We start from the raw sequence: 23,685 nt of genomic DNA, 5'->3' as shown, positions 1-23,685 counted from the left end.
AAAAGGTACGATACTTTATGGACAGACCTCGTAATTCAAGGTTCTTGTTCGACACGGGGGCAACACTTATTCATGGACAACCACCTGTAGTTTGCTCTCCTTTTACAGCACAAGTTTTCCTGGATTACTTTGAGAAGAAAATAGAAGACATTAGGTTAAACATATCGCAGCATGCGTCAGCCCAGCCACTACACCCTGCTATTGGTATTACCTAGAATTTGAGAGTATCTCTCTAGGCATGCTGACGAAACTCGTAACGTCAACAAAAAGCACAACCTGCTTATTTGATCCTATGCCAACAAAACTGTTTCAGGACCTGTGGCCCACTCTTGAGCCGCCTGTGCTGGAAATTATTAATCTTTCTTTAACTTCTGGATCTGTTCCTAAATGTTTCAAATCTGCAGTGATTAAACCATTACTTAAGAAACCTAATCTTAACCCTAGTGTATTGAAAAAACTATCGGCCGATATCAAATCTGTCATTTTGCTCTAAAATTCTGGAAAAAGTGGTGTCATGGCAGCTCATGGACTGTCTTACTGAGAATAATCTCTTTGAGCCACTGCAGTCTGCTTTTAGAAAATATCATTCCACAGAGACGTCTCTCACTAAAGTGGTGAATGATCTGCTTGCAATGGATTCGGACACCACTACGGTTCTGGTGCTGTTAGATCTCAGTGCTGCATTTGATACCGTGGATCATCATATTCTACTTCATAGGCTGGAAAATCACTTACTGGATTACTGGGAGTGCCCTTACATGGTTGACGTCATACTTGACCAGTCGTTCTCACTGTGTTTTGTACAGTAACACTACTTCTAACCCTAGTGACATGAAATTTGGGGTTCCACAGGGGCCCGTCTTAGGCCCCCTGCTTTTCTTCCCTTATATAGCACCCTTCTTCTTTGTCTTTCGGCTGTTCCCGTTAGGGGTCGCCACAGCAGATCAATCGTTTCCATCTCACCCTGTCCTCTGTATCTTCCTCTGTCACACCAACCACTTGCATGACCTCTCTCAGCACATCCATGAACCTCCTCTTTGGTCTCCCTCTTCTCCTCCTGCCTGGTGGCTCCATCCTCAGCATCCTTCTCCCTATATACACTGGGTCCCTCCTCTGCACATGTCCAAACCATCTCAATCTCGCCTCTCTGACTTTGTCTCCAAACCGTCCCACCTGAGCTGTCCCTCTGATATGTTCATTCCTAATCTTGTCCATTCTTGTCACTCCCAAAGAGAATCTCAACATCTTCAGCTCTGCCACCTCCGGCTCTGCCTCCTGTCTTTTTGTTAGTGCCACTGTCTCTAAACCATACAACATAGCTGGTCTCACTACTGTTTTGTAAACTTTCCCCTTCACCCTTGCTGATATTCTTCGGTCACAAATCACTCCTGCCACCTTTCTCCACCCACTCCACCCTGCCTGCACTCTCTTCTTCACCGCTCTACCACACTCTCCATTACTTTGAACAGTTGACCCCAAATATTTAAACTCATCTACTTTCACCACTTCTACTCCTTGTAACTGCACTATTCCACTGGGCTCCCTCTCATTCAAACACATGTACTCAGTCTTGCTTCTACTGACTTTCATTCCCCTTCTCTCCAAAGCATAACTCCACTTCTCCAGACTAGACTCAACTTGCTCTCTACTCTCACTACAGACCACAATGTCATCTGCAAACATCATAGTCCATGGGGACTCCTGTCTGATCTCATCCGTCAACCTGTCCATCACCACTGCAAACAAGAAAGGACTCAGAGCTGATCTTTGGTGTAATCCCACCTCCACCTTGAATGAGTCTGTCATTCCGACTGCGCATCTCACCGCTGTCACACTATTCTTGTACATGTCCTGCACTACCCTAACATACTTCTCTGCCACTCCAGACTTCCTCATACAATACCACAATTCTTCTCTTGGCACCCTATCATAAGCTTTTTCTAAGTCCACAAACACACAATGTAACTCTTTCTGTCCTTCTCTGTACTTTTCCAACAGTATTCTCAGAGCAAACATTGCATCTGTAGTGCTCTTTCTTGGCATGAAACCATATTGCTGCTCACAGATCTTCACCTGTTTTCTAAGTCTAGCTTCTTCTACTCTTTCCCATAACTTCATGCTGTGGCTGATCAGCTTTATGCCTCTGTAGTTACTGCAGCTCTGCACATCACCCTTGTTCTTGAAAATAGGAACCAGCACACTTCGTCTCCACTCCTCAGGCATGCTCTCACTTTCCAAGATTTTATTAAACAATCTGGTTAGAAACTCTACTGCCATCTCTCCTAGACATTTCCATGCCTCCACTGGAATGTCATCTGGACCGACTGCCTTTCCACTCTTCATCCTCTTCATAGCAGCCCTCACTTCTTCCTTGCTAATCTCTTGTACTTCCTGATTTACTCTCACCACATCATCCAGCCTTTTCTCTCGCTCATTTTCTTTATTCATCAACTCTGAAAAATATTCCCTCCACCTTCTCAGCACACACTCCTCACTTGTCAGCACATTACCATGTGCATCTTTTACCACCCTAACCTGCTGCACATCCTTTCCAGCTCTGTCCCTTTGTCTGGCCAATCGGTACAAGTCCTTTTCGCCTTCCTTACTATTCAACTTCTTGTACAGCTCGCAATATGCCTTTTCCTTTGCTTTTGCCACTTCTCTTTTTGCCTTACGCTGCATCTCCTTGTACTCCTGTCTACTTTCTTCATCTCTCCGTCTATCCCAAAACTTTTTCGCCAACCTCTTTCTCCTTATGCTTTCCTGGACCTCTTCATTCCACCACCAAGTCTCCTTGTCTTCCTTCCACTGTCCAGATGTCATACCCAGTACTGTCCTAGCTGTCTCCCTCACCACATGTGCAGTACTTTTCCAGTTGTCCAAAATTGCTTCCCCTCCAACCAGTGCTTCTCTCACCTGCTCGCTAAATTTCACACAACAGTCTTCCGCCTTCAGCTTCCACCATCTGATCCTTTGTTGAGCTCTCACTCTCTTCTTCTTCTTTACTTCTAAAGTCATCCTACAAACAACCATCCTGTGCTGTCTAGTGACACTCTCTCCTGCTACCACCTTACAGTCTGTGATTTCTTTTAGCTTGCATCTCCTATAAAGAATGTAGTCCACCTGTGTGCACCTTCCTCCACTCTTATATGTTACCCTGTGCTCCTCCCTTTTCTTAAAGTAGGTATTCACCACAGCCATTTCCGTCCTTTTTGCAAAATCAACTACCATCTGTCCTTCCCCATTCCTGTCCTTGATACCATATCTACCCATTACTTCCTCATCACCTCTGTTTCCTTCACCAACATGCCCATTGAAGTCTGCTCCTGTCACCACTCTTTCATGCTTGGGCACACTCTCCACCACCTCATCTAACACACTCCAGAAATCTTCTTTCTCCTTCATCTCACAACCAACCTGTGGGGCATATGCACTGATGATATTCATCATCACCCCTTCAATTTCCAACTTCACACTCATCACCCTGTCAGACACTCGCTTAACCTCCAACACACTTTTACCATACTCTTCCTTTAAAATGACCCCAACACCATTTCTCTTCCTGTCCTCACCATGGTACAACAACTTGTACCCACCGCCGATGCTCCTGCTCTTACTTCCCTTCCACTTGGTCTCTTGCACACACAATATGTCTACCTTTCTCCTCTCCATCATATCAGCCAGCTCTCTCCCTTTACCAGTCATACTACCAACATTCAAAGTCCCCACTCTCATTTCCACCCTTCTAGTTTTCTTCTTCTCCCGCTGTTCGTGGCAACGTTTTCCTCCTCTTCTTCGTCGTCTTCGCCCAGCAGTAGCCCAATTTCCACCGGCACCCTGTTGGGCAATAGCACCGGTGGCGGATGTTGTTAACCCGGGCCGCGACCGATCCGGTATGGGAATTCGATTCTGAGTCTGCATAATTCGGTTGGCTTGTTTTACGCCGGATGCCCTTCCTGACGCAACCCTCCTCATTTATCCGGGCTTGGGACCGGCACTCAGAATGTACTGGCTGCACACCCCATGTGGCTGAGTTCCTAGGGCACATATTGCGGTGTTTTGGGATTACCTTTCACTGCTATGCTGATGATACTCAGTTATACATGCCGATAACTGCTGGTAATCTCATCAATCAATCAATCAATCAACTTTTTTTTTATATAGCGCCAAATCACAACAAACAGTTGCCCCAAGGCGCTCTATATTGTAAGGCAAGGCCATACAATAATTATGAAAAACCCCAACGGTCAAAACGACCCCCTATGAGCAAGCACTTGGCTACAGTGGGAAGGAAAAACTCCCTTTTAACAGGAAGAAACCTCCAGCAGAACCAGGCTCAGGGAGGGGCAGTCTTCTGCTGAGACTGGTTGGGGCTGAGGGAAAGAACCAGGAAAAAGACATGCTGTGGAGGGGGGCAGAGATCGATCACTAATGATTAAATGCAGAGTGATGCATACGGAGCAAAAAGAGAAAGAAACAGTGCATCATGGGAACCCCCCCACAGTCTACGTCTAAAGCAGCATAACCAAGGGATGGTCCAGGGTCACCTGATCCAGCCCTAACTATAAGCCTTAGCGAAAAGGAAAGTTTTAAGCCTAATCTTAAAAGTAGAGAGGGTATCTGTCTCCCTGATCTGAATTGGGAGCTGGTTTCACAGGAGAGGAGCCTGAAAGCTGAAGGCTCTGCCTCCCATTCTACTCTTACAAACCCTAGGAACTACAAGTAAGCCTGCAGTCTGAGAGCGAAGCGCTCTAATGGGGTAATATGGTACTACGAGGTCCCTAAGATAAGATGGGACCTGATTATTCAAAACCTTATAAGTAAGAAGAATAATTTTAAATTCTATTCTAGAATTAACAGGAAGCCAATGAAGAGAGGCCAACACGGGTGAGATATGCTCTCTCCTGCTAGTCCCCGTCAGTACTCTAGCTGCAGCATTCTGAACCAACTGAAGGCTTTTTAGGGAACTTTTAGGACAACCTGATAATAATGAATTACAATAGTCCAGCCTAGAGGAAATAAATGCATGAATTAGTTTTTCAGCATCACTCTGAGACAAGACCCTTCTGATTTTAGAGATATTGCGTAAATGCAAAAAGGCAGTCCTACATATTTGTTTAATATGCGCTTTGAATGACATATCCTGATCAAAAATGACTCCAAGATTTCTCACAGTATTACTAGAGGTCAGGGAAATGCCATCCAGAGTAAAGATCTGGTTAGACACCATGCCTCCAAGATTTGTGGGGCCAAGTACAATAACTTCAGTTTTATCTGAGTTTAAAAGCAGGAAATTAGAGGTCATCCATGTCTTTATGTCTGTAAGACAAGCCTGCAGTTTAGCTAATTGGTGTGTATCCTCTGGCTTCATGGATAGATAAAGCTGGGTATCATCTGCGTAACAATGAAAATTTAAGCAATACCGTCTAATAATACTGCCTAAGGGAAGCATGTATAAAGTGAATAAAATTGGTCCTAGCACAGAACCTTGTGGAACTCCATAATTAACTTTAGTCTGTGAAGAAGATTCCCCATTTACATGAACAAACTGTAATCTATTAGACAAATATGATTCAAACCACCGCAGCGCATTGCCTTTAATACCTATGACATGCTCTAATCTCTGTAATAAAATTTTATGGTCAACAGTATCAAAAGCAGCACTGAGGTCCAACAGAACAAGCACAGAGATAAGTCCACTGTCCGAAGCCATAAGAAGATCATTTGTAACCTTCACTAATGCTGTTTCTGTACTATGATGAATTCTAAAACCTGACTGAAACTCTTCAAATAGACCATTCCTCTGCAGGTGATCAGTTAGCTGTTTTACAACTACCCTCTCAAGAATCTTTGAGAGAAAAGGAAGGTTGGAGATTGGCCTATAATTAGCTAAGATAGCTGGGTCAAGTGATGGCTTTTTAAGTAATGGTTTAATTACTGCCACCTTAAAAGCCTGTGGTACATAGCCAACTAACAAAGATAGATTGATCATATTTAAGATTGAAGCATTAAATAATGGTAGGACTTCCTTGAGCAGCCTGGCAGGAATGGGGTCTAATAAACATGTTGATGGTTTGGATGAAGTAACTAATGAAAATAACTCAGACAGAACAATCGGAGAGAAAGAGTCTAACCAAATACCGGCATCACTGAAAGCAGCCAAAGATAACGATACATCTTTGGGATGGTTATGAGTAATTTTTTCTCTAATAGTCAAAATTTTGTTAGCAAAGAAAGTCATGAAGTCATTACTAGTTAAAGTTAATGGAATACTCAGCTCAATAGAGCTCTGACTCTTTGTCAGCCTGGCTACAGTGCTGAAAAGAAACCTGGGGTTGTTCTTATTTTCTTCAATTAGTGATGAGTAGAAAGATGTCCTAGCTTTACGGAGGGCTTTTTTATAGAGCAACAAACTCTTTTTCCAGGCTAAGTGAAGATCTTCTAAATCAGTGAGACGCCATTTCCTCTCCAACTTACGGGTTATCTGCTTTAAGCTACGAGTTTGTGAGTTATACCACGGAGTCAGACACTTCTGATTTAAAGCTCTCTTTTTCAGAGGAGCTACAGCATCCAAAGTTGTCTTCAATGAGGATGTAAAACTATTGACGAGATACTCTAACTCCCTTACAGAGTTTAGGTAGCTACTCTGCTCTGTGTTGGTATATGACATTAGAGAACATAAAGAAGGAATCATATCCTTAAACCTAGTTACAGCGCTTTCTGAAAGACTTCTAGTGTAATGAAACTTATTCCCCACTGCAGGGTAGTCCATCAGGGTAAATGTAAATGTTATTAAAAAATGATCAGACAGAAGGGATTTTCCAGGGAATTCTGTTGGGACGGTGTCGTAGCACGGACCCACAACAGGGGGCGCAAATGAACGGACAATAAGTAAGCCAAAAGGTAACAATTTAATGTTGTGATATTACACAACGAAACGTGTCTTAATGTTCACAGTCAATAAACACCAGGTGACGTGTGGGCAGGCTCGAAGATAGAAGACGCCTGACGAGAGAGAAGCCGCGTCCCACACGGCCTCCACCACCAACGGCCTGAAGAACACCGGAGCCGCCAAGTCCCGAGTCCCCAGGTGGCCTCTGTCTTCGGCTGTCGACCCTGGTACTGCTGGCAGAAAACAGAAACATGATGTGTGAGTGTGAGTCCGCACACTCAGTAATTAACAGTCCAGACACCGTTAGGAGGGAGTACCTCCACCTCCAAATCACACACACTCGTGCAGCTCCTGATCAACCACTTATCTGGGACGGGGTGCGAGGTGAAGCCGTCACTGTCACACCAAACGCCAATCCTCCAGACAAGGAAAGCACCAGGAAAACGGCTGCAACAGAAGTTCAGATTACTATTCAACGTATAAGTCAGCAGAGAAAATTACCTTAGTACTGGTAGTCGATTTCTCGGCGGGGAGGTGGAGTTGCAGTCCGGCTTATATGGTGGTGTAGATGAGTGACAGCTGGAGTAATGAGTGACAGCTGTCACCTCCTCTGGGTCTGGCGCCTTCTCGTGCTTGGAGCCCGCACTCCAAGCAGGGCGCCCTCTGGTGGTAGTGGGCCAGCAGTACCTCCTCTTCAGCGGCCCACACAACAAATACTGTTAAGTCTTCTATTTCCATACCATAAGTCAGAACAAGATCTAAGATATGATTAAAGTGGTGGGTGGACTCATTTACTTTTTGAGCAAAGCCAATAGAGTCTAATAATAGATTAAATGCAGTGTTGAGGCTGTCATTCTCAGCATCTGTGTGGATGCTAAAATCGCCCACTATAATTATCTTATCTGAGCTAAGCACTAAGTCAGACAAAAGGTCTGAAAATTCACAGAGAAACTCACAGTAACGACCAGGTGGACGATAGATAATAACAAATAAAACTGGTTTTTGGGACTTCCAATTTGGATGGACAAGACTAAGAGACAAGCTTTCAAATGAATTAAAGCTCTGTCTAGGTTTTTGATTAATTAATAAGCTGGAATGGAAGATTGCTGCTAATCCTCCGCCCCGGCCCGTGCTACGAGCATTCTGACAGTTAGTGTGACTCGGGGGTGTTGACTCATTTAAACTAACATATTCATCCTGCTGTAACCAGGTTTCTGTTAGGCAGAATAAGTCAATACGTTGATCAATTATTATATCATTTACCAACAGGGACTTAGAAGAGAGAGACCTAATGTTTAATAGACCACATTTAACTGTTTTAGTCTGTGGTGCAGTTGAAGGTGCTATAATCTACTGGTGGTTGGCTCTCACTGCGGTATTGTATCACTTCCTGTTCCGGAGCACAGCGGTGTTTTTCTGTATCTGTTAGCTGTTTACTCTGCGCAGTTAGATTGATCTAGTTATCTAGATTACGATTTGTTTCCCAGTGTAATCTTTACGTGCCTTAACTAAAGCACTCCTTCTGCTCAATCACCTATAAATTATTTACACATTATTCACTTTGCGTGTTTTTAGGAATCCGCTAGCTTAGCGTAGCTACTAGCTCTTAGCCGATTTAGCATGGCGGCTTCTCCTGTCTCTCCCGCACTTTTTTGCTCTGGGTGTGAAATGTTTAGTTATTCCTCGGCCTCCTTTAGCAGTAACGGTACTTGTAATAAGTGTAGCTTATTCGTAGCTTTGGAGGCCAGGCTGGGCGAATTGGAGACTCGGCTCCGCACCGTGGAAAATTCTACAGTTAGCCAGGCCCCTGTAGTCGGTGCAGACCAAGGTAGCTTAACCGCCGTTAGTTCCCCCCTGGCAGATCCCGAGCAGCCGGGAAAGCAGGCTGACTGGGTGACTGTGAGGAGGAAGCGTAGCCCTAAACAGAAGCCCCGTGTACACCGTCAACCCGTTCACATCTCTAACCGTTTTTCCCCACTCGACGACACACCTGCCGAGGATCAAACTCTGGTTATTGGCGACTCTGTTTTGAGAAATGTGAAGTTAGCGACACCAGCAACCATAGTCAATTGTCTTCCGGGGGCCAGAGCAGGCGACATTGAAGGAAATTTGAAACTGCTGGCTAAGGCTAAGCGTAAATTTGGTAAGATTGTAATTCACGTCGGCAGTAATGACACCCGGTTACGCCAATCGGAGGTCACTAAAATTAACATTAAATCGGTGTGTAACTTTGCAAAAACAATGTCGGACTCTGTAGTTTTCTCTGGGCCCCTCCCCAATCGGACCGGGAGTGACATGTTTAGCCGCATGTTCTCCTTGAATTGCTGGCTGTCTGAGTGGTGTCCAAAAAATGAGGTGGGCTTCATAGATAATTGGCAAAGCTTCTGGGGAAAACCTGGTCTTGTTAGGAGAGACGGCATCCATCCCACTTTGGATGGAGCAGCTCTCATTTCTAGAAATCTGGCCAATTTTCTTAAATCCTCCAAACCGTGACTATCCAGGGTTGGGACCAGGAAGCAGAGTTGTAGTCTTACATACCTCTCTGCAGCTTCTCTCCCCCTGCCATCCCCTCATTACCCCATCCCAGTAGAGACGGTGCCTGCTCCCAGACTACCAATAACCAGCAAAAATCTATTTAATCATAAAAATTCAAAAAGAAAAAATAATATAGCACCTTCAACTGCACCACAGACTAAAACAGTTAAATGTGGTCTATTAAACATTAGGTCTCTCTCTTCTAAGTCCCTGTTGGTAAATGATATAATAATTGATCAACATATTGATTTATTCTGCCTAACAGAAACCTGGTTACAGCAGGATGAATATGTTAGTTTAAATGAGTCAACACCCCCGAGTCACACTAACTGTCAGAATGCTCGTAGCACGGGCCGGGGCGGAGGATTAGCAGCAATCTTCCATTCCAGCTTATTAATTAATCAAAAACCCAGACAGAGCTTTAATTCATTTGAAAGCTTGTCTCTTAGTCTTGTCCATCCAAATTGGAAGTCCCAAAAACCAGTTTTATTTGTTATTATCTATCGTCCACCTGGTCGTTACTGTGAGTTTCTCTGTGAATTTTCAGACCTTTTGTCTGACTTAGTGCTTAGCTCAGATAAGATAATTATAGTGGGCGATTTTAACATCCACACAGATGCTGAGAATGACAGCCTCAACACTGCATTTAATCTATTATTAGACTCTATTGGCTTTGCTCAAAAAGTAAATGAGTCCACCCACCACTTTAATCATATCTTAGATCTTGTTCTGACTTATGGTATGGAAATAGAAGACTTAACAGTATTCCCTGAAAACTCCCTTCTGTCTGATCATTTCTTAATAACATTTACATTTACTCTGATGGACTACCCAGCAGTAGGGAATAAGTTTCATTACACTAGAAGTCTTTCAGAAAGCGCTGTAACTAGGTTTAAGGATATGATTCCTTCTTTATGTTCTCTAATGCCATATAACAACACAGTGCAGAGTAGCTACCTAAACTCTGTAAGGGAGATAGAGTATCTCGTCAATAGTTTTACATCCTCATTGAAGACAACTTTGGATGCTGTAGCTCCTCTGAAAAAGAGAGCTTTAAATCAGAAGTGTCTGACTCCGTGGTATAACTCACAAACTCGTAGCTTAAAGCAGATAACCCGTAAGTTGGAGAGGAAATGGCGTCTCACTAATTTAGAAGATCTTCACTTAGCCTGGAAAAAGAGTCTGTTGCTCTATAAAAAAGCCCTCCGTAAAGCTAGGACATCTTTCTACTCATCACTAATTGAAGAAAATAAGAACAACCCCAGGTTTCTTTTCAGCACTGTAGCCAGGCTGACAAAGAGTCAGAGCTCTATTGAGCTGAGTATTCCATTAACTTTAACTAGTAATGACTTCATGACTTTCTTTGCTAACAAAATTTTAACTATTAGAGAAAGAATTACTCATAACCATCCCAAAGACGTATCGTTATCTTTGGCTGCTTTCAATGATGCCGGTATTTGGTTAGACTCTTTCTCTCCGATTGTTCTGTCTGAGTTATTTTCATTAGTTACTTCATCCAAACCATCAACATGTTTATTAGACCCCATTCCTACCAGGCTGCTCAAGGAAGCCCTACCATTATTTAATGCTTCGATCTTAAATATGATCAATCTATCTTTGTTAGTTGGCTATGTACCACAGGCTTTTAAGGTGGCAGTAATTAAACCATTACTTAAAAAGCCATCACTTGACTCAGCTATCTTAGCTAATTATAGGCCAATCTCCAACCTTCCTTTTCTCTCAAAAATTCTTGAAAGGGTAGTTGTAAAACAGCTAACTGATCATCTGCAGAGGAATGGTCTATTTGAAGAGTTTCAGTCAGGTTTTAGAATTCATCATAGTACAGAAACAGCATTAGTGAAGGTTACAAATGATCTTCTTATGGCCTTGGACAGTGGACTCATCTCTGTGCTTGTTCTGTTAGACCTCAGTGCTGCTTTTGATACTGTTGACCATAAAAATTTATTACAGAGATTAGAGCATGCCATAGGTATTAAAGGCACTGCGCTGCGGTGGTTTGAATCATATTTGTCTAATAGATTACAATTTGTTCATGTAAATGGGGAATCTTCTTCACAGACTAAAGTTAATTATGGAGTTCCACAAGGTTCTGTGCTAGGACCAATTTTATTCACTTTATATATGCTTCCCTTAGGCAGTATTATTAGACGGTATTGCTTAAATTTTCATTGTTACGCAGATGATACCCAGCTTTATCTATCCATGAAGCCAGAGGACACACACCAATTAGCTAAACTGCAGGATTGTCTTACAGACATAAAGACATGGATGACCTCTAATTTCCTGCTTTTAAACTCAGATAAAACTGAAGTTATTGTACTTGGCCCCACAAATCTTAGAAATATGGTGTCTAACCAGATCCTTACTCTGGATGGCATTACCCTGACCTCTAGTAATACTGTGAGAAATCTTGGAGTCATTTTTGATCAGGATATGTCATTCAAAGCGCATATTAAACAAATATGTAGGACTGCTTTTTTGCATTTACGCAATATCTCTAAAATCAGAAAGGTCTTGTCTCAGAGTGATGCTGAAAAACTAATTCATGCATTTATTTCCTCTAGGCTGGACTATTGTAATTCATTATTATCAGGTTGTCCTAAAAGTTCCCTAAAAAGCCTTCAGTTAATTCAAAATGCTGCAGCTAGAGTACTGACGGGGACTAGAAGGAGAGAGCATATCTCACCTATATTGGCCTCTCTTCATTGGCTTCCTGTTAATTCTAGAATAGAATTTAAAATTCTTCTTCTTACTTATAAGGTTTTGAATAATCAGGTCCCATCTTATCTTAGGGACCTCGTAGTACCATATCACCCCAATAGAGCGCTTCGCTCTCAGACTGCAGGCTTACTTGTAGTTCCTAGGGTTTGTAAGAGTAGAATGGGAGGCAGAGCCTTCAGCTTTCAGGCTCCTCTCCTGTGGAACCAGCTCCCAATTCAGATCAGGGAGACAGACACCCTCTCTACTTTTAAGATTAGGCTTAAAACTTTCCTTTTTGCTAAAGCTTATAGTTAGGGCTGGATCAGGTGACCCTGAACCATCCCTTAGTTATGCTGCTATAGACGTAGACTGCTGGGGGGTTCCCATGATGCACTGTTTCTTTCTCTTTTTGCTCTGTATGCACCACTCTGCATTTAATCATTAGTGATCGATCTCTGCTCCCCTCCACAGCATGTCTTTTTCCTGGTTCTCTCCCTCAGCCCCAACCAGTCCCAGCAGAAGACTGCCCCTCCCTGAGCCTGGTTCTGCTGGAGGTTTCTTCCTGTTAAAAGGGAGTTTTTCCTTCCCACTGTAGCCAAGTGCTTGCTCACAGGGGGTCGTTTTGACCGTTGGGGTTTTACATAATTATTGTATGGCCTTGCCTTACAATATAAAGCGCCTTGGGGCAACTGTTTGTTGTGATTTGGCGCTATATAAAAAAAATTGATTGATTGATTGATTGATTGATATTATTTTTTCTTTTTGAATTTTTATGCTTAAATAGATTTTTGCTGGTTATTGGTGGTCTGGGAGCAGGCACCGTCTCTACGGGGATGGGGTAATGAGGGGATGGCAGGGGGAGAGAAGCTGCAGAGAGGTGTATAAGACCACAGCTCTGCCTCCTGGTCCCAACGCTGGACAGTCACAGTTTGGAGGATCCAAGAAAATTGGCCAGATTTCTAGAAATGAGAGCTGCTCCATCCAAAGTGGGATGGATGCCGTCTCTCCTAACAAGACCAGGTTTTCCCCAGAAGCTTTGCCAATTATCTATGAAGCCCACCTCATTTTTTGGACACCACTCAGACAGCCAGCAATTCAAGGAGAACATGCGGCTAAACATGTCACTCCCGGTCTGATTGGGGAGGGGCCCAGAGAAAACAACAGAGTCCGACATTGTTTTTGCAAAGTTACACACCGATTTAATGTTAATTTTAGTGACCTCCGATTGGCGTAACCGAGTGTCATTACTGCCGACGTGAATTACAATCTTACCAAATTTACGCTTAGCCTTAGCCAGCAATTTCAAATGTCCTTCGATGTCGCCTGCTCTGGCCCCCGGAAGACAATTGACTATGGTTGCTGGTGTCGCTAACTTCACATTTCTCAAAACAGAGTCGCCAATAACCAGAGTTTGATCCTCGGCGAGTGTATCGTCGAGTGGGGAAAAACGGTTAGAGATGTGAACGGGTTGGCGGTGTACACGGGGCTTCTGTTTAGGGCTACGCTTCCTCCTCACAGTCACCCAGTCAGCCTGCTTTCCCGACTGCCGGGGATCTGCCAGGGGGGAACTAACGGCGGCTAAGCTACCTTGGTCCGCACCGACTACAGCGGCCTGGCTAGCTGTAGAATTTTCCATGGTGCGGAGCCGAGTCTCCAATTCGCCCAGCCTGGCCTCCAAAGCTACGAATAAGCTGCACTTATTACCATTACCGTTACTGCTAAAGGAGGCCGAGGAATAACTAAACATTTCACACCCAGAGCAGAAAAGTACGGGAGAGACAGGAGAAGCCGTCATGCTAAATCGGCTAAGAGCTAGTAGCTACGCAACCTAGCGGATTCCTAAAAACACAAAGTGAATAATGTGTAAATAATTTAGAGGTGATTCAGCAGAAGGAGTGCCTTAATTAAGGCACCAGACAGGCCATGAAGCAGCACAGGTAACGCACGACAACAGCAAACGCACGACAACGGTGCTAAAATAAAATAAAAATCGACTAAACACGCTGTGGAGCAGCACAGGTAACGCACGACAACAGTGCTAAAAATAAAAAATAAAAACGAAAGCGTTAGCAAGCTAGTTAGCTTGCCAACGCTGATGAAAGTTAGCCTACAAAAGTGCTCCGTCGCGATGCTTCGACCATTAGAGGTCTTCCTTAGGCGTTGGAGCACAGTGAAAAAGTAAAAAAAAGTAAAAAAGTCTTGAAAAAGACTGTTAGTTCAAAGTCCAAAGCAGCAGGTAGCAGTCTCTGTGTAAACAGTCCCAACAGAGAGCCAAAATTCTGATGCAACAAAATGATTTCATTCACATAAAATCCTTAGAAGATCGCCTTGCATCAGTGAGAAGTTTGATGTCTAGAAACTTCCTACTTTTAAATTCTAATAAGACTGAAATGATGGTTCTTGGTCCAGTGAGACAACGGCATCAATTTGACCAGTTAACGCTTAGCCTCGACTCATGTGTCATACATCACACTGACAGAGTGAGGAACCTTGGGGTAATTTTTGATCCTACATTGTCCTTTGACCATGGGCGCAATTTGGTGGGGGATAGGGGGGACATCCCCCCCCCCCCACATTTTCAACCAGGGGGTTACATAATATGGTATTTCCCCCCCCACCTTGTGACATATACGTGTGTACTTTAAACATGCTATGCCAGTCTTATGTGCAAACCATGTCAGTCTTATGTGCAAAACCATGTCAGAATAGTATCTTTGTTTCTGCAAGTTTGTATTTTTAGCAGCATTGACTTGTTTACAACACCTGTTTCTTGTTTGTCACATTCGGAATTTTCTGGGACTGCATTTGCCCAGATTTGAAACCAAAAATAGTTGCCTCTAGGGACTAGTGTCTACACATAAGTATCAATGGACCATATGCTTATTTACTAAATTCTGAAAGTTAGAAAAGGAAATCATAAACGCTATCTGGGACCTCAGAAAGCCCATCTGCAATTATTGCTTGATCTCCAAAATCAGTCTATGCAAGCGAAATTATGTTCAGTATGAGTGTTGTCATTAGTGCCACTTCGAAAATTAAATTCATGATAAGTAATTTATCCTAAAGTTATGAGCTGTTGCTTTTTCCAACTTATACAAAAACAAATCTTGAGAAAAAAAAAATACAGTATGCGATAGTTAATAATTATTGTCCTGTTCTTTCATATTTATGAATACATTTTATCACATTGCAGTTGTTTTTTTTAATGAAAACTCAGCCTATCATTCTTTTTGAGTTCTACACAAATAGAAGGTGATAATAATAAGGTGATACCTTATTTACATCAAGATGTTAATAAAATCAATGCTGGCTATTCTCAGAATAAAATACTTATATCCACAGTTTCAAATTGCATAAGTCAAATGGTGTCCACTTTATGGTCTTCTCAAAACATTAAAATTACTGTTCTGGATTCTCAGAATGCATCTGAGCTTATCTAGAAATCATTGGCTTCTGGGGGCCTAAAGCAGCCCCCAGATCCCCCACCTATGGGCTTCAGCCCTGCGGGCCTTGCACTTTGTCCCCCCCCCCAATTTCTAGTTCTAAATTGCGCCCTTGCCTTTGACCTCTACATTAGAAATATTACGAGGACTGCTTTCTTCCACCTGTGAAATATAGTGAAGATTTGTCCCATCCTGTCTATGGCTGATGCTGAGACACTGATCCATGCGTTTATCTCTTCTAGATTGGACTACTGCAATGTTCTATTATCTGGTTTACCACAGTCCAGCATTAGGGCTCTCCAGTTGGTTCAAAATGCTGCAGCCAGACTTTTGACATGAAGCAGAAAGTTCAACCACATTACACCCATTTTGGCATCCCTTCACTGGCTTCCTGTCCCAGTGAGATCAGATTTTAAAGTTATGTTACTAGTCTATAAAAAAGTTCATGGACTGGCACCTCCCTACCTAGCTGACCTTATTAAACCTTATGTACCGGCCCGGGCTTTGCATTCTCAGGGTGCAGGACTACTTTGTGTCCCCAGGGTGAATAAGAAGTCTGTGGGTCATAGAGCTTTCTCTTATCGTGCCCCTGTTCTGTGGAATGATCTCCCGGAGTCAATAAAACAGTCACATCTGTGGAGATTTTCAAGTCCAGACTTAAGATGCACTTATTTTTATTTTCCCTTTCCTATGGCTAGTATACTGGCATAGTATAGTTTATTCTTTTAATTCATTTTATTAGGAAACGGAGCATGCCACGGCCTCAACTTTACCTAAATTCTGGGTCTTTTAGTGAAGCTTAGGGCTAGTGGCCGGCGATCACCTTAGTATCCTATTTTTCTTGTTGTTTAATGCTAGCAAATTATACTGTATTTCTTGTCTTTCTGATGCCTGATTCTGTTTTTTTCTCTCTGTTTAAGGTGCAGCTCCATCCAGAGATGGGTGTGGTATTTGTGCTGAAAACCCTCCTGTCCTGTGCACCAACAGCATTTCTTGTATATTTGTTTTGTGAATTGTTCTGTAATTTGTGTCTGTAGCATGGCCCAAGCAGAGGGTCACCCCTTTGAGTCTGGTCTGCTTGAGATTTCTTCCTCAGAGGGAGTTTTTCTTTACCACTGCTGCTCTGGAGGTTGGTAAGGTTAGACCTTACTTGTGTGAAGCACCTTGAGGCAACTCTGTTGTGATTTGGCGGTATATAAATGAAAATAAATTGAAATTGAATTGAAGTGGTTCCGGAACTGAGGCTGTGCGTGGAGGTGAGGCCCACCAGATCTAACTGGTGTCGTTCCACTTCCCGCACAAGCTCCAGCTCCTTCCCCCACAGCAAGGTGACATTCCACACCCCCAGAGCTCGCCCCTGCTGCCCAGATCTGGTCCGCCGAGGCTCTCGACTTTCACTGCCACCCATAGGACAGTGCACTTGACACCAGCGGAAGATAGCTGACTACTAGAGAGAACGGAAGAGGGAGGGGGAAAAAAAAGATACTTATCTTCACACCATACAGACCTGCCGGCATATCACTGGAGTCATGCACAGGCAGACAGTTTTGACTTATGGTTGTAATTTTAAACAAACTAAAATGACAGATGTGACGTTAATTTCAATAACTTGTCCGAAATTAGTGCATGACTCTAGTGATATGCCGGCAGGTCTGTATGGTGTGAAGATAAATTATATATTTTTGTTCACTCTGGTCACCAGGTCTCTTGCTGAGAGAACGCTGATCTGAGACAGAAGCGCTGACTCATGTCAGTAGCTGCCATTGTACTGAAGTCAATACTGAAAGTTATCGGTTTAGCTTTTATCTCTAAGTTCCTCTAAATTTTTTAGGGATTTATCGGTTTAGGTTTATAAAAGTTAACCTTTCAGTTAGCGGATTAATGGTTATCAAAGCTAACTTTTTGGTTAGCTGTGCCTATGTGGCACATGTGGTCTATTAAACATTAGGTCTCTTTCTTCTAAGTCCCTGTTGGTAAATGATATAATAATTGATCAACGTATTGATTTATTCTGCCTAACAGAAACTTGGTTACAGCAGGATGAATATGTTAGTTTAAATGAGTCAACACCCCCGAGTCACACTAACTGTCAGAATGCTCGTAGCACGGGCCGGGGCGGAGGATTAGCAGCAATCTTCCATTCCAGCTTATTAATTAATCAAAAACCTAGACAGAGCTTTAATTCATTTGAAAGCTTGTATCTTAGTCTTGTCCATCCAAATTGGAAGTCCCAAAAACCAGTTTTATTTGTTATTATCTATCGTCCACCTGGTCGTTACTGTGAGTTTCTCTGTGAATTTTCAGACCTTTTGTCTGACTTAGTGCTTAGCTCAGATAAGATAATTATAGTGGGCGACTTTAACATCCACACAGATGCTGAGAATGACAGCCTCAACACTGCATTTAATCTATTATTAGACTCTATCGGCTTTGCTCAAAAAGTAAATGAGTCCACCCACCACTTTAATCATATTTTAGATCTTGTTCTGACTTATGGTATGGAAATAGAAGACTTAACAGTATTCCCTGAAAACTCCCTTTTGTCTGATCATTTTTTAATAACATTTACATTTACCCTGATGGACTACCCTGCAGTGGGGAATAAGTTTCATTACACTAGAAGTCTTTCAGAAAGCGCTGTAACTAGGTTTAAGGATATGATTCCTTCTTTATGTTCTCTAATGTCATATACCAACACAGAGCAGAGTAGCTACCTAAACTCTGTAAGGGAGTTAGAGTATCTTGTCAATAGTTTTACATCCTCATTGAAGACAACTTTGGATGCTGTAGCTCCTCTGAAAAAGAGAGCTTTAAATCAGAAGTGTCTGACTCCGTGGTATAACTCACAAACTCGTAGCTTAAAGCAGATAACCCGTAAGTTGGAGAGGAAATGGCGTCTCACTAATTTAGAAGATCTTCACTTAGCCTGGAAAAAGAGTTTGTTGCTCTATAAGAAAGCCCTTCGTGAAGCTAGGACATCTTTCTACTCATCACTAATTGAAGAAAATAAGAACAACCCCAGGTTTCTTTTCAGCACTGTAGCCAGGCTGACAAAGAGTCAGAGCTCTATTGAGCTGAGTATTCCATTAACTTTAACTAGTAATGACTTCATGACTTTCTTTGCTAACAAAATTTTGACTATTAGAGAAAAAATTACTCATAACCATCCCAAAGATGTATCGTTATCTTTGGCTGCTTTCAGTGATGCCGGTATTTGGTTAGACTCTTTCTCTCCGATTGTTCTGTCTGAGTTATTTTCATTAGTTACTTCATCCAAACCATCAACATGCTTATTAGACCCCATTCCTGCCAGGCTGCTCAAGGAAGTCCTACCATTATTTAATGCTTCAATCTTAAATATGATCAATCTATCTTTGTTAGTTGGTTATGTACCACAGGCCTTTAAGGTGGCAGTAATTAAACCATTACTTAAAAAGCCATCACTTGACCCAGCTATCTTAGCTAATTATAGGCCAATCTCCAACCTTCCTTTTCTCTCAAAGATTCTTGAGAGGGTAGTTGTAAAACAGCTAACTGATCACCTGCAGAGGAATGGTCTATTTGAAGAGTTTCAGTCAGGTTTTAGAATTCATCATAGTACAGAAACAGCATTAGTGAAGGTTACAAATGATCTTCTTATGGCTTCGGACAGTGGACTTATCTCTGTGCTTGTTCTGTTAGGACCTCAGTGCTGCTTTTGATACTGTTGACCATAAAATTTATTACAGAGATTAGAGCATGTCATAGGTATTAAAGGCATTGCGCTGCGGTGGTTTGAATCATATTTGTCTAATAGATTACAGTTTGTTCATGTAAATGGGGAATCTTCTTCACAGACTAAAGTTAATTATGGAGTTCCACAAGGTTCTGTGCTAGGACCAATTTTATTCACTTTATATATGCTTCCCTTAGGCAGTATTATTAGACGGTATTGCTTAAATTTTCATTGTTACGCAGATGATACCCAGCTTTATCTATCCATGAAGCCAGAGGACACACACCAATTAGCTAAACTGCAGGATTGTCTTACAGACATAAAGACATGGATGACCTCTAATTTCCTGCTTTTAAACTCAGATAAAACTGAAGTTATTGTACTTGGCCCCACAAATCTTAGAAGCATGGTGTCTAACCAGATCCGTTACTCTGGATGGCATTACCCTGACCTCTAGTAATACTGTGAGAAATCTTGGAGTCATTTTTGATCAGGATATGTCATTCAAAGCGCATATTAAACAAATATGTAGGACTGCCTTTTTGCATTTACGCAATATCTCTAAAATCAGAAAGGTCTTGTCTCAGAGTGATGCTGAAAAACTAATTCATGCATTTATTTCCTCTAGGCTGGACTATTGTAATTCATTATTATCAGGTTGTCCTAAAAGTTCCCTAAAAAGCCTTCAGTTGGTTCAGAATGCTGCAGCTAGAGTACTGACGGGGACTAGCAGGAGAGAGCATATCTCACCCGTGTTGGCCTCCCTTCATTGGCTTCCTGTTAATGCTAGAATAGAATTTAAAATTCTTCTTCTTACTTATAAGGTTTTGAATAATCAGGTCCCATCTTATCTTAGGGACCTCATAGTACCATATTACCCCATTAGAGCGCTTCGCTCTCAGACTGCGGGCTTACTTGTAGTTCCTAGGGTTTGTAAGAGTAGAATGGGAGGCAGAGCCTTCAGCTTTCAGGCTCCTCTCCTGTGGAACCAGCTCCCAATTCAGATCAGGGAGACAGATACCCTCTCTACTTTTAAGATTAGGCTTAAAACTTTCCTTTTCGCTAAGGCTTATAGTTAGGGCTGGATCGGGTGACCCTGGACCATCCCTTGGTTATGTTGCTTTAGACGTAGACTGTGTTTCATAATTATTGTATGGCCTTGCCTTGCAATGTGGAGCGCCTTGGGGCAACTGTTTGTTGTGATTTGGCGCTATACAAGAAAAAAGTTGATTGATTGATTGCCCACCGCTGGTTGTTGCAGACATCTTTGCAAAAACACTTAACACTGGCAACTTCATTAATGTTAAAAATGCAAACATCACTGGCAAAAGTCATTTCTTAAAGTAATTACATTTGTAATATTACTGTTTCAACAATTATGAAGGGAGATACCATGATTTCAGTTATTATTACATCAAGTCAGACAAATTGAAGCACTGAATTTCCACCTGAGTTTACAAGCAAAAAATCCAACCCAGCCATACGTTCACATCATTATTTCCAAGTTGGAACTCATCATTTCAGAGGTTACGACAAACTCGAACTTCATGCTGCACTCACGGAAACTGAAAACTCTGACGTTACCTTCTTACAACTAGGAGCAATACATACAGTCAAACATTAGTCCCCCTGACTGTATCATTTTGGCAAATCAAAGACCATATTTTCCAGAGTTACACTGGAGTATAACTCGCATCTTTTTCTGTATTATCAGCTCTTTACGTAATTTTGGATTTTTGTGCATTGTTGAAGTGTACTTTTTAATATTCTTTTTAGTCTTTTATCGTTAGAGTTTATTTTGTTAAGTGCTTTGATTACTGTAAAGTTCTACATAAATAGTCATTATAATTATTATTTTTAATAATGTGTGATTTTTCTTTACAGAAGTTGCATCGGCGTATAAGTCACAGTAACATCGTAAATTTCCCCGTTGTGGTAGTAATAAGGGATTATCTCATCCCATCTCATCTTATCTTAAATTGCAGGACTTCCCAAAGTAGTAAAAAAATAAATAATGTGGCTTATACTCCGGAAAATACAGTGATTATGGTGTGGGTGCAGCTATTGTTCGTTAGTTCTAAGAAAAAAATATAAAAATCATGGTAAGCCAACCAGAGGCAGACGTGAGCGGGAGTTCACGCACAAATACAAACACCCACACACACACTTGCTAACACACAAATGACAGATACATGCTGCACACACCATTAGCGTTTTTCAACTGGAACTACACATTATTTTCCCCTTATTTAGATCAAAGACAAGAATGTGCATGCAAACAAGCATGATTTAATTTTAGATTTATTTGATGGCCAGTTGTGGCCTGTTGAGGTGCAATAAATATCAGAAGTTCTAAAATATCTATTATGTTTGATTGTTCTAATATTGTAATGACAGTATCTACAGTGATGTATTAAATTTGATGGGTGTCTTGTCTCACATTGTCACAGCAACATTAAAATAATTTAGATTAATGTACAGTGTTACTGGAAATATTTAATTAATAACTGTCCATTTAATTCATTGAACATATTTAATATTCAGTTTTAATATAAATAATTGAACATACAGTTGAATTTAAAGTTCCATTAAAAGGTGGGGAGGAATCTAAATTCATTGACATATTTGAACATTTTTTAAAAAGTGACGCAATAGTTACTTTCCCTAGTAAGTAATTAATTTTATATTGTTGTAACTGGGTTACTAACTCTCGTTTGCCGTTTTTTACCAGGGTGGTTCAAAATCGTTTAGAGTAAAAAAAGATTGTGAATCCTTTATTTGAATATTTATGAATAAAAGGATCGTGTTGCCACATGGCTGAAATTATAAAAAAGTAGTACCTTTTTTTATAATTTCAGCCATGTGGCAACAGCTTTAAATAAGTGGCCATGCAATAAATCCCTCATATGTATGAGGATTACTGACATTTAATAAACAAGACTGGAGTAAGGGTTTAATGTTGAATTTCAGAGATTTCATAATAAACAGGTAATGATTTTAATGGATTTGTAGCAAAATGTGCTTATATGTGATGAGGTTAAATTGGTTTTCGCAGTATTTTTTTGAGAATTCTATAATTGACATTACAGGGATGGAACAGTGACATGCTAATGTGCTAACATAAAGTACTGTTTGCATATGGTTAGTCATAGCTATCGCATGGTAAATCTGTATTGTTCACCTGTTATTTAGCTGATGTTTAACTATTCATCAAGGTGCAGCTGCTTCTGAACCAAAGCCAGCCGGCCGGGGACGTGCCCAGAAATCCTCAGCCTCAACCCAAAGCAGAAACATCATGCAAGGTAGTTGAGTGTGTGATGATAAGTGGATACACAGGTTAAAGTACCCTTCATAAATTAATAAAACAATAATGAAACAAGACTGGTCATAAGTCATATTCAAATATGTCTGAATGATAGTTGTTGCATTAATAGTTGTCACTCTGTCTCTCCTTTGGTGTCTTTATTTTTCTTGCTAAAGCATTTCAGTCTTCATCTTCTCGTGGTGGACCGAGGAGGTCTTATGTACAAGATGAAGTAATTCAAATGAACACGCACGCTCACACACTTCTTTAATAGCTGTCTTGTGACTTGTGCAGTGCTTCGTCATTGTGTGTTCACTCTTTTCCCAGATAACTATCGATGACTCCGATGATGATGATTCACCTGTAATGAAAGCTACCCGGCCTCCTCCAAAGTATGTGTGTGTGTCCTGTGGCATTTCAGTCTTCAGAGGGATGTTTATGTACAAGTAAATTGCATTTTATTGCTTTAGATTTTCTTGCACCACACCCCATATCTCAAATCTTTTTTTCTTACCGTAGAACAGCACCATCATCGTCCATTACTCGGCACAGCTCTCAGAGTCAGAGCCAATCGAGAGGAGTTGCATTTGATGACAGCGATGAAGATGAGGTAAAAAGAAACCAGAATAAACAATGAGGAAGCATTTTGAGTGCAGTGTCATAATCACGTGCAGAATTTTTTTGGATAAGATTTATATATATATATACACTCAACAAAAATATAAACGCAACACTTTTGGTTTTGCTCCCATTTTGTATGAGATGAACTCAAAGATCTAAAACTTTTTCCACATACACAATATCACCATTTCCCTCAAATATTGTTCACAAACCAGTCTAAATCTGTGATAGTGAGCACTTCTCCTTTGCTGAGATAATCCATCCCACCTCACAGGTGTGCCATATCAAGATGCTGATTAGACACCATGATTAGTGCCTTAGACTGTCCACAATAAAAGGCCACTCTGAAAGGTGCAGTTTTGTTTTATTAGGGGGGATACCAGTCAGTATCTGGTGTGACCACCATTTGCCTCATGCAGTGCAACACATCTCCTTCGCATAGAGTTGATCAGGT

General features: G+C 41.5%; 1 protein-coding gene across 1 annotated transcript in view; it reads left to right on the top strand.

The window, feature by feature from the left end:
* The window catches only part of mre11a (MRE11 homolog A, double strand break repair nuclease), a 59,131-nt gene that overhangs the window by 24,296 nt on the left and 11,150 nt on the right, over positions 1 to 23,685 (top strand). The window contains exons 16-19 of the mRNA XM_034169273.1: positions 22,522 to 22,608; positions 22,787 to 22,842; positions 22,938 to 23,002; positions 23,130 to 23,220. Coding sequence (XP_034025164.1) covers positions 22,522 to 22,608; positions 22,787 to 22,842; positions 22,938 to 23,002; positions 23,130 to 23,220 — 299 coding nt within the window. The remainder of the gene's footprint in view (positions 1 to 22,521; positions 22,609 to 22,786; positions 22,843 to 22,937; positions 23,003 to 23,129; positions 23,221 to 23,685) is intronic.

Source organism: Thalassophryne amazonica, chromosome 4, assembly GCF_902500255.1.
Source record: "Thalassophryne amazonica chromosome 4, fThaAma1.1, whole genome shotgun sequence".
In the NCBI taxonomy this organism is placed as follows: Eukaryota; Metazoa; Chordata; class Actinopteri; order Batrachoidiformes; family Batrachoididae; genus Thalassophryne; species Thalassophryne amazonica.
Note: the sequence above shows the minus strand (reverse complement) of the source record. Positions and strands in the feature narration are given on the sequence as shown.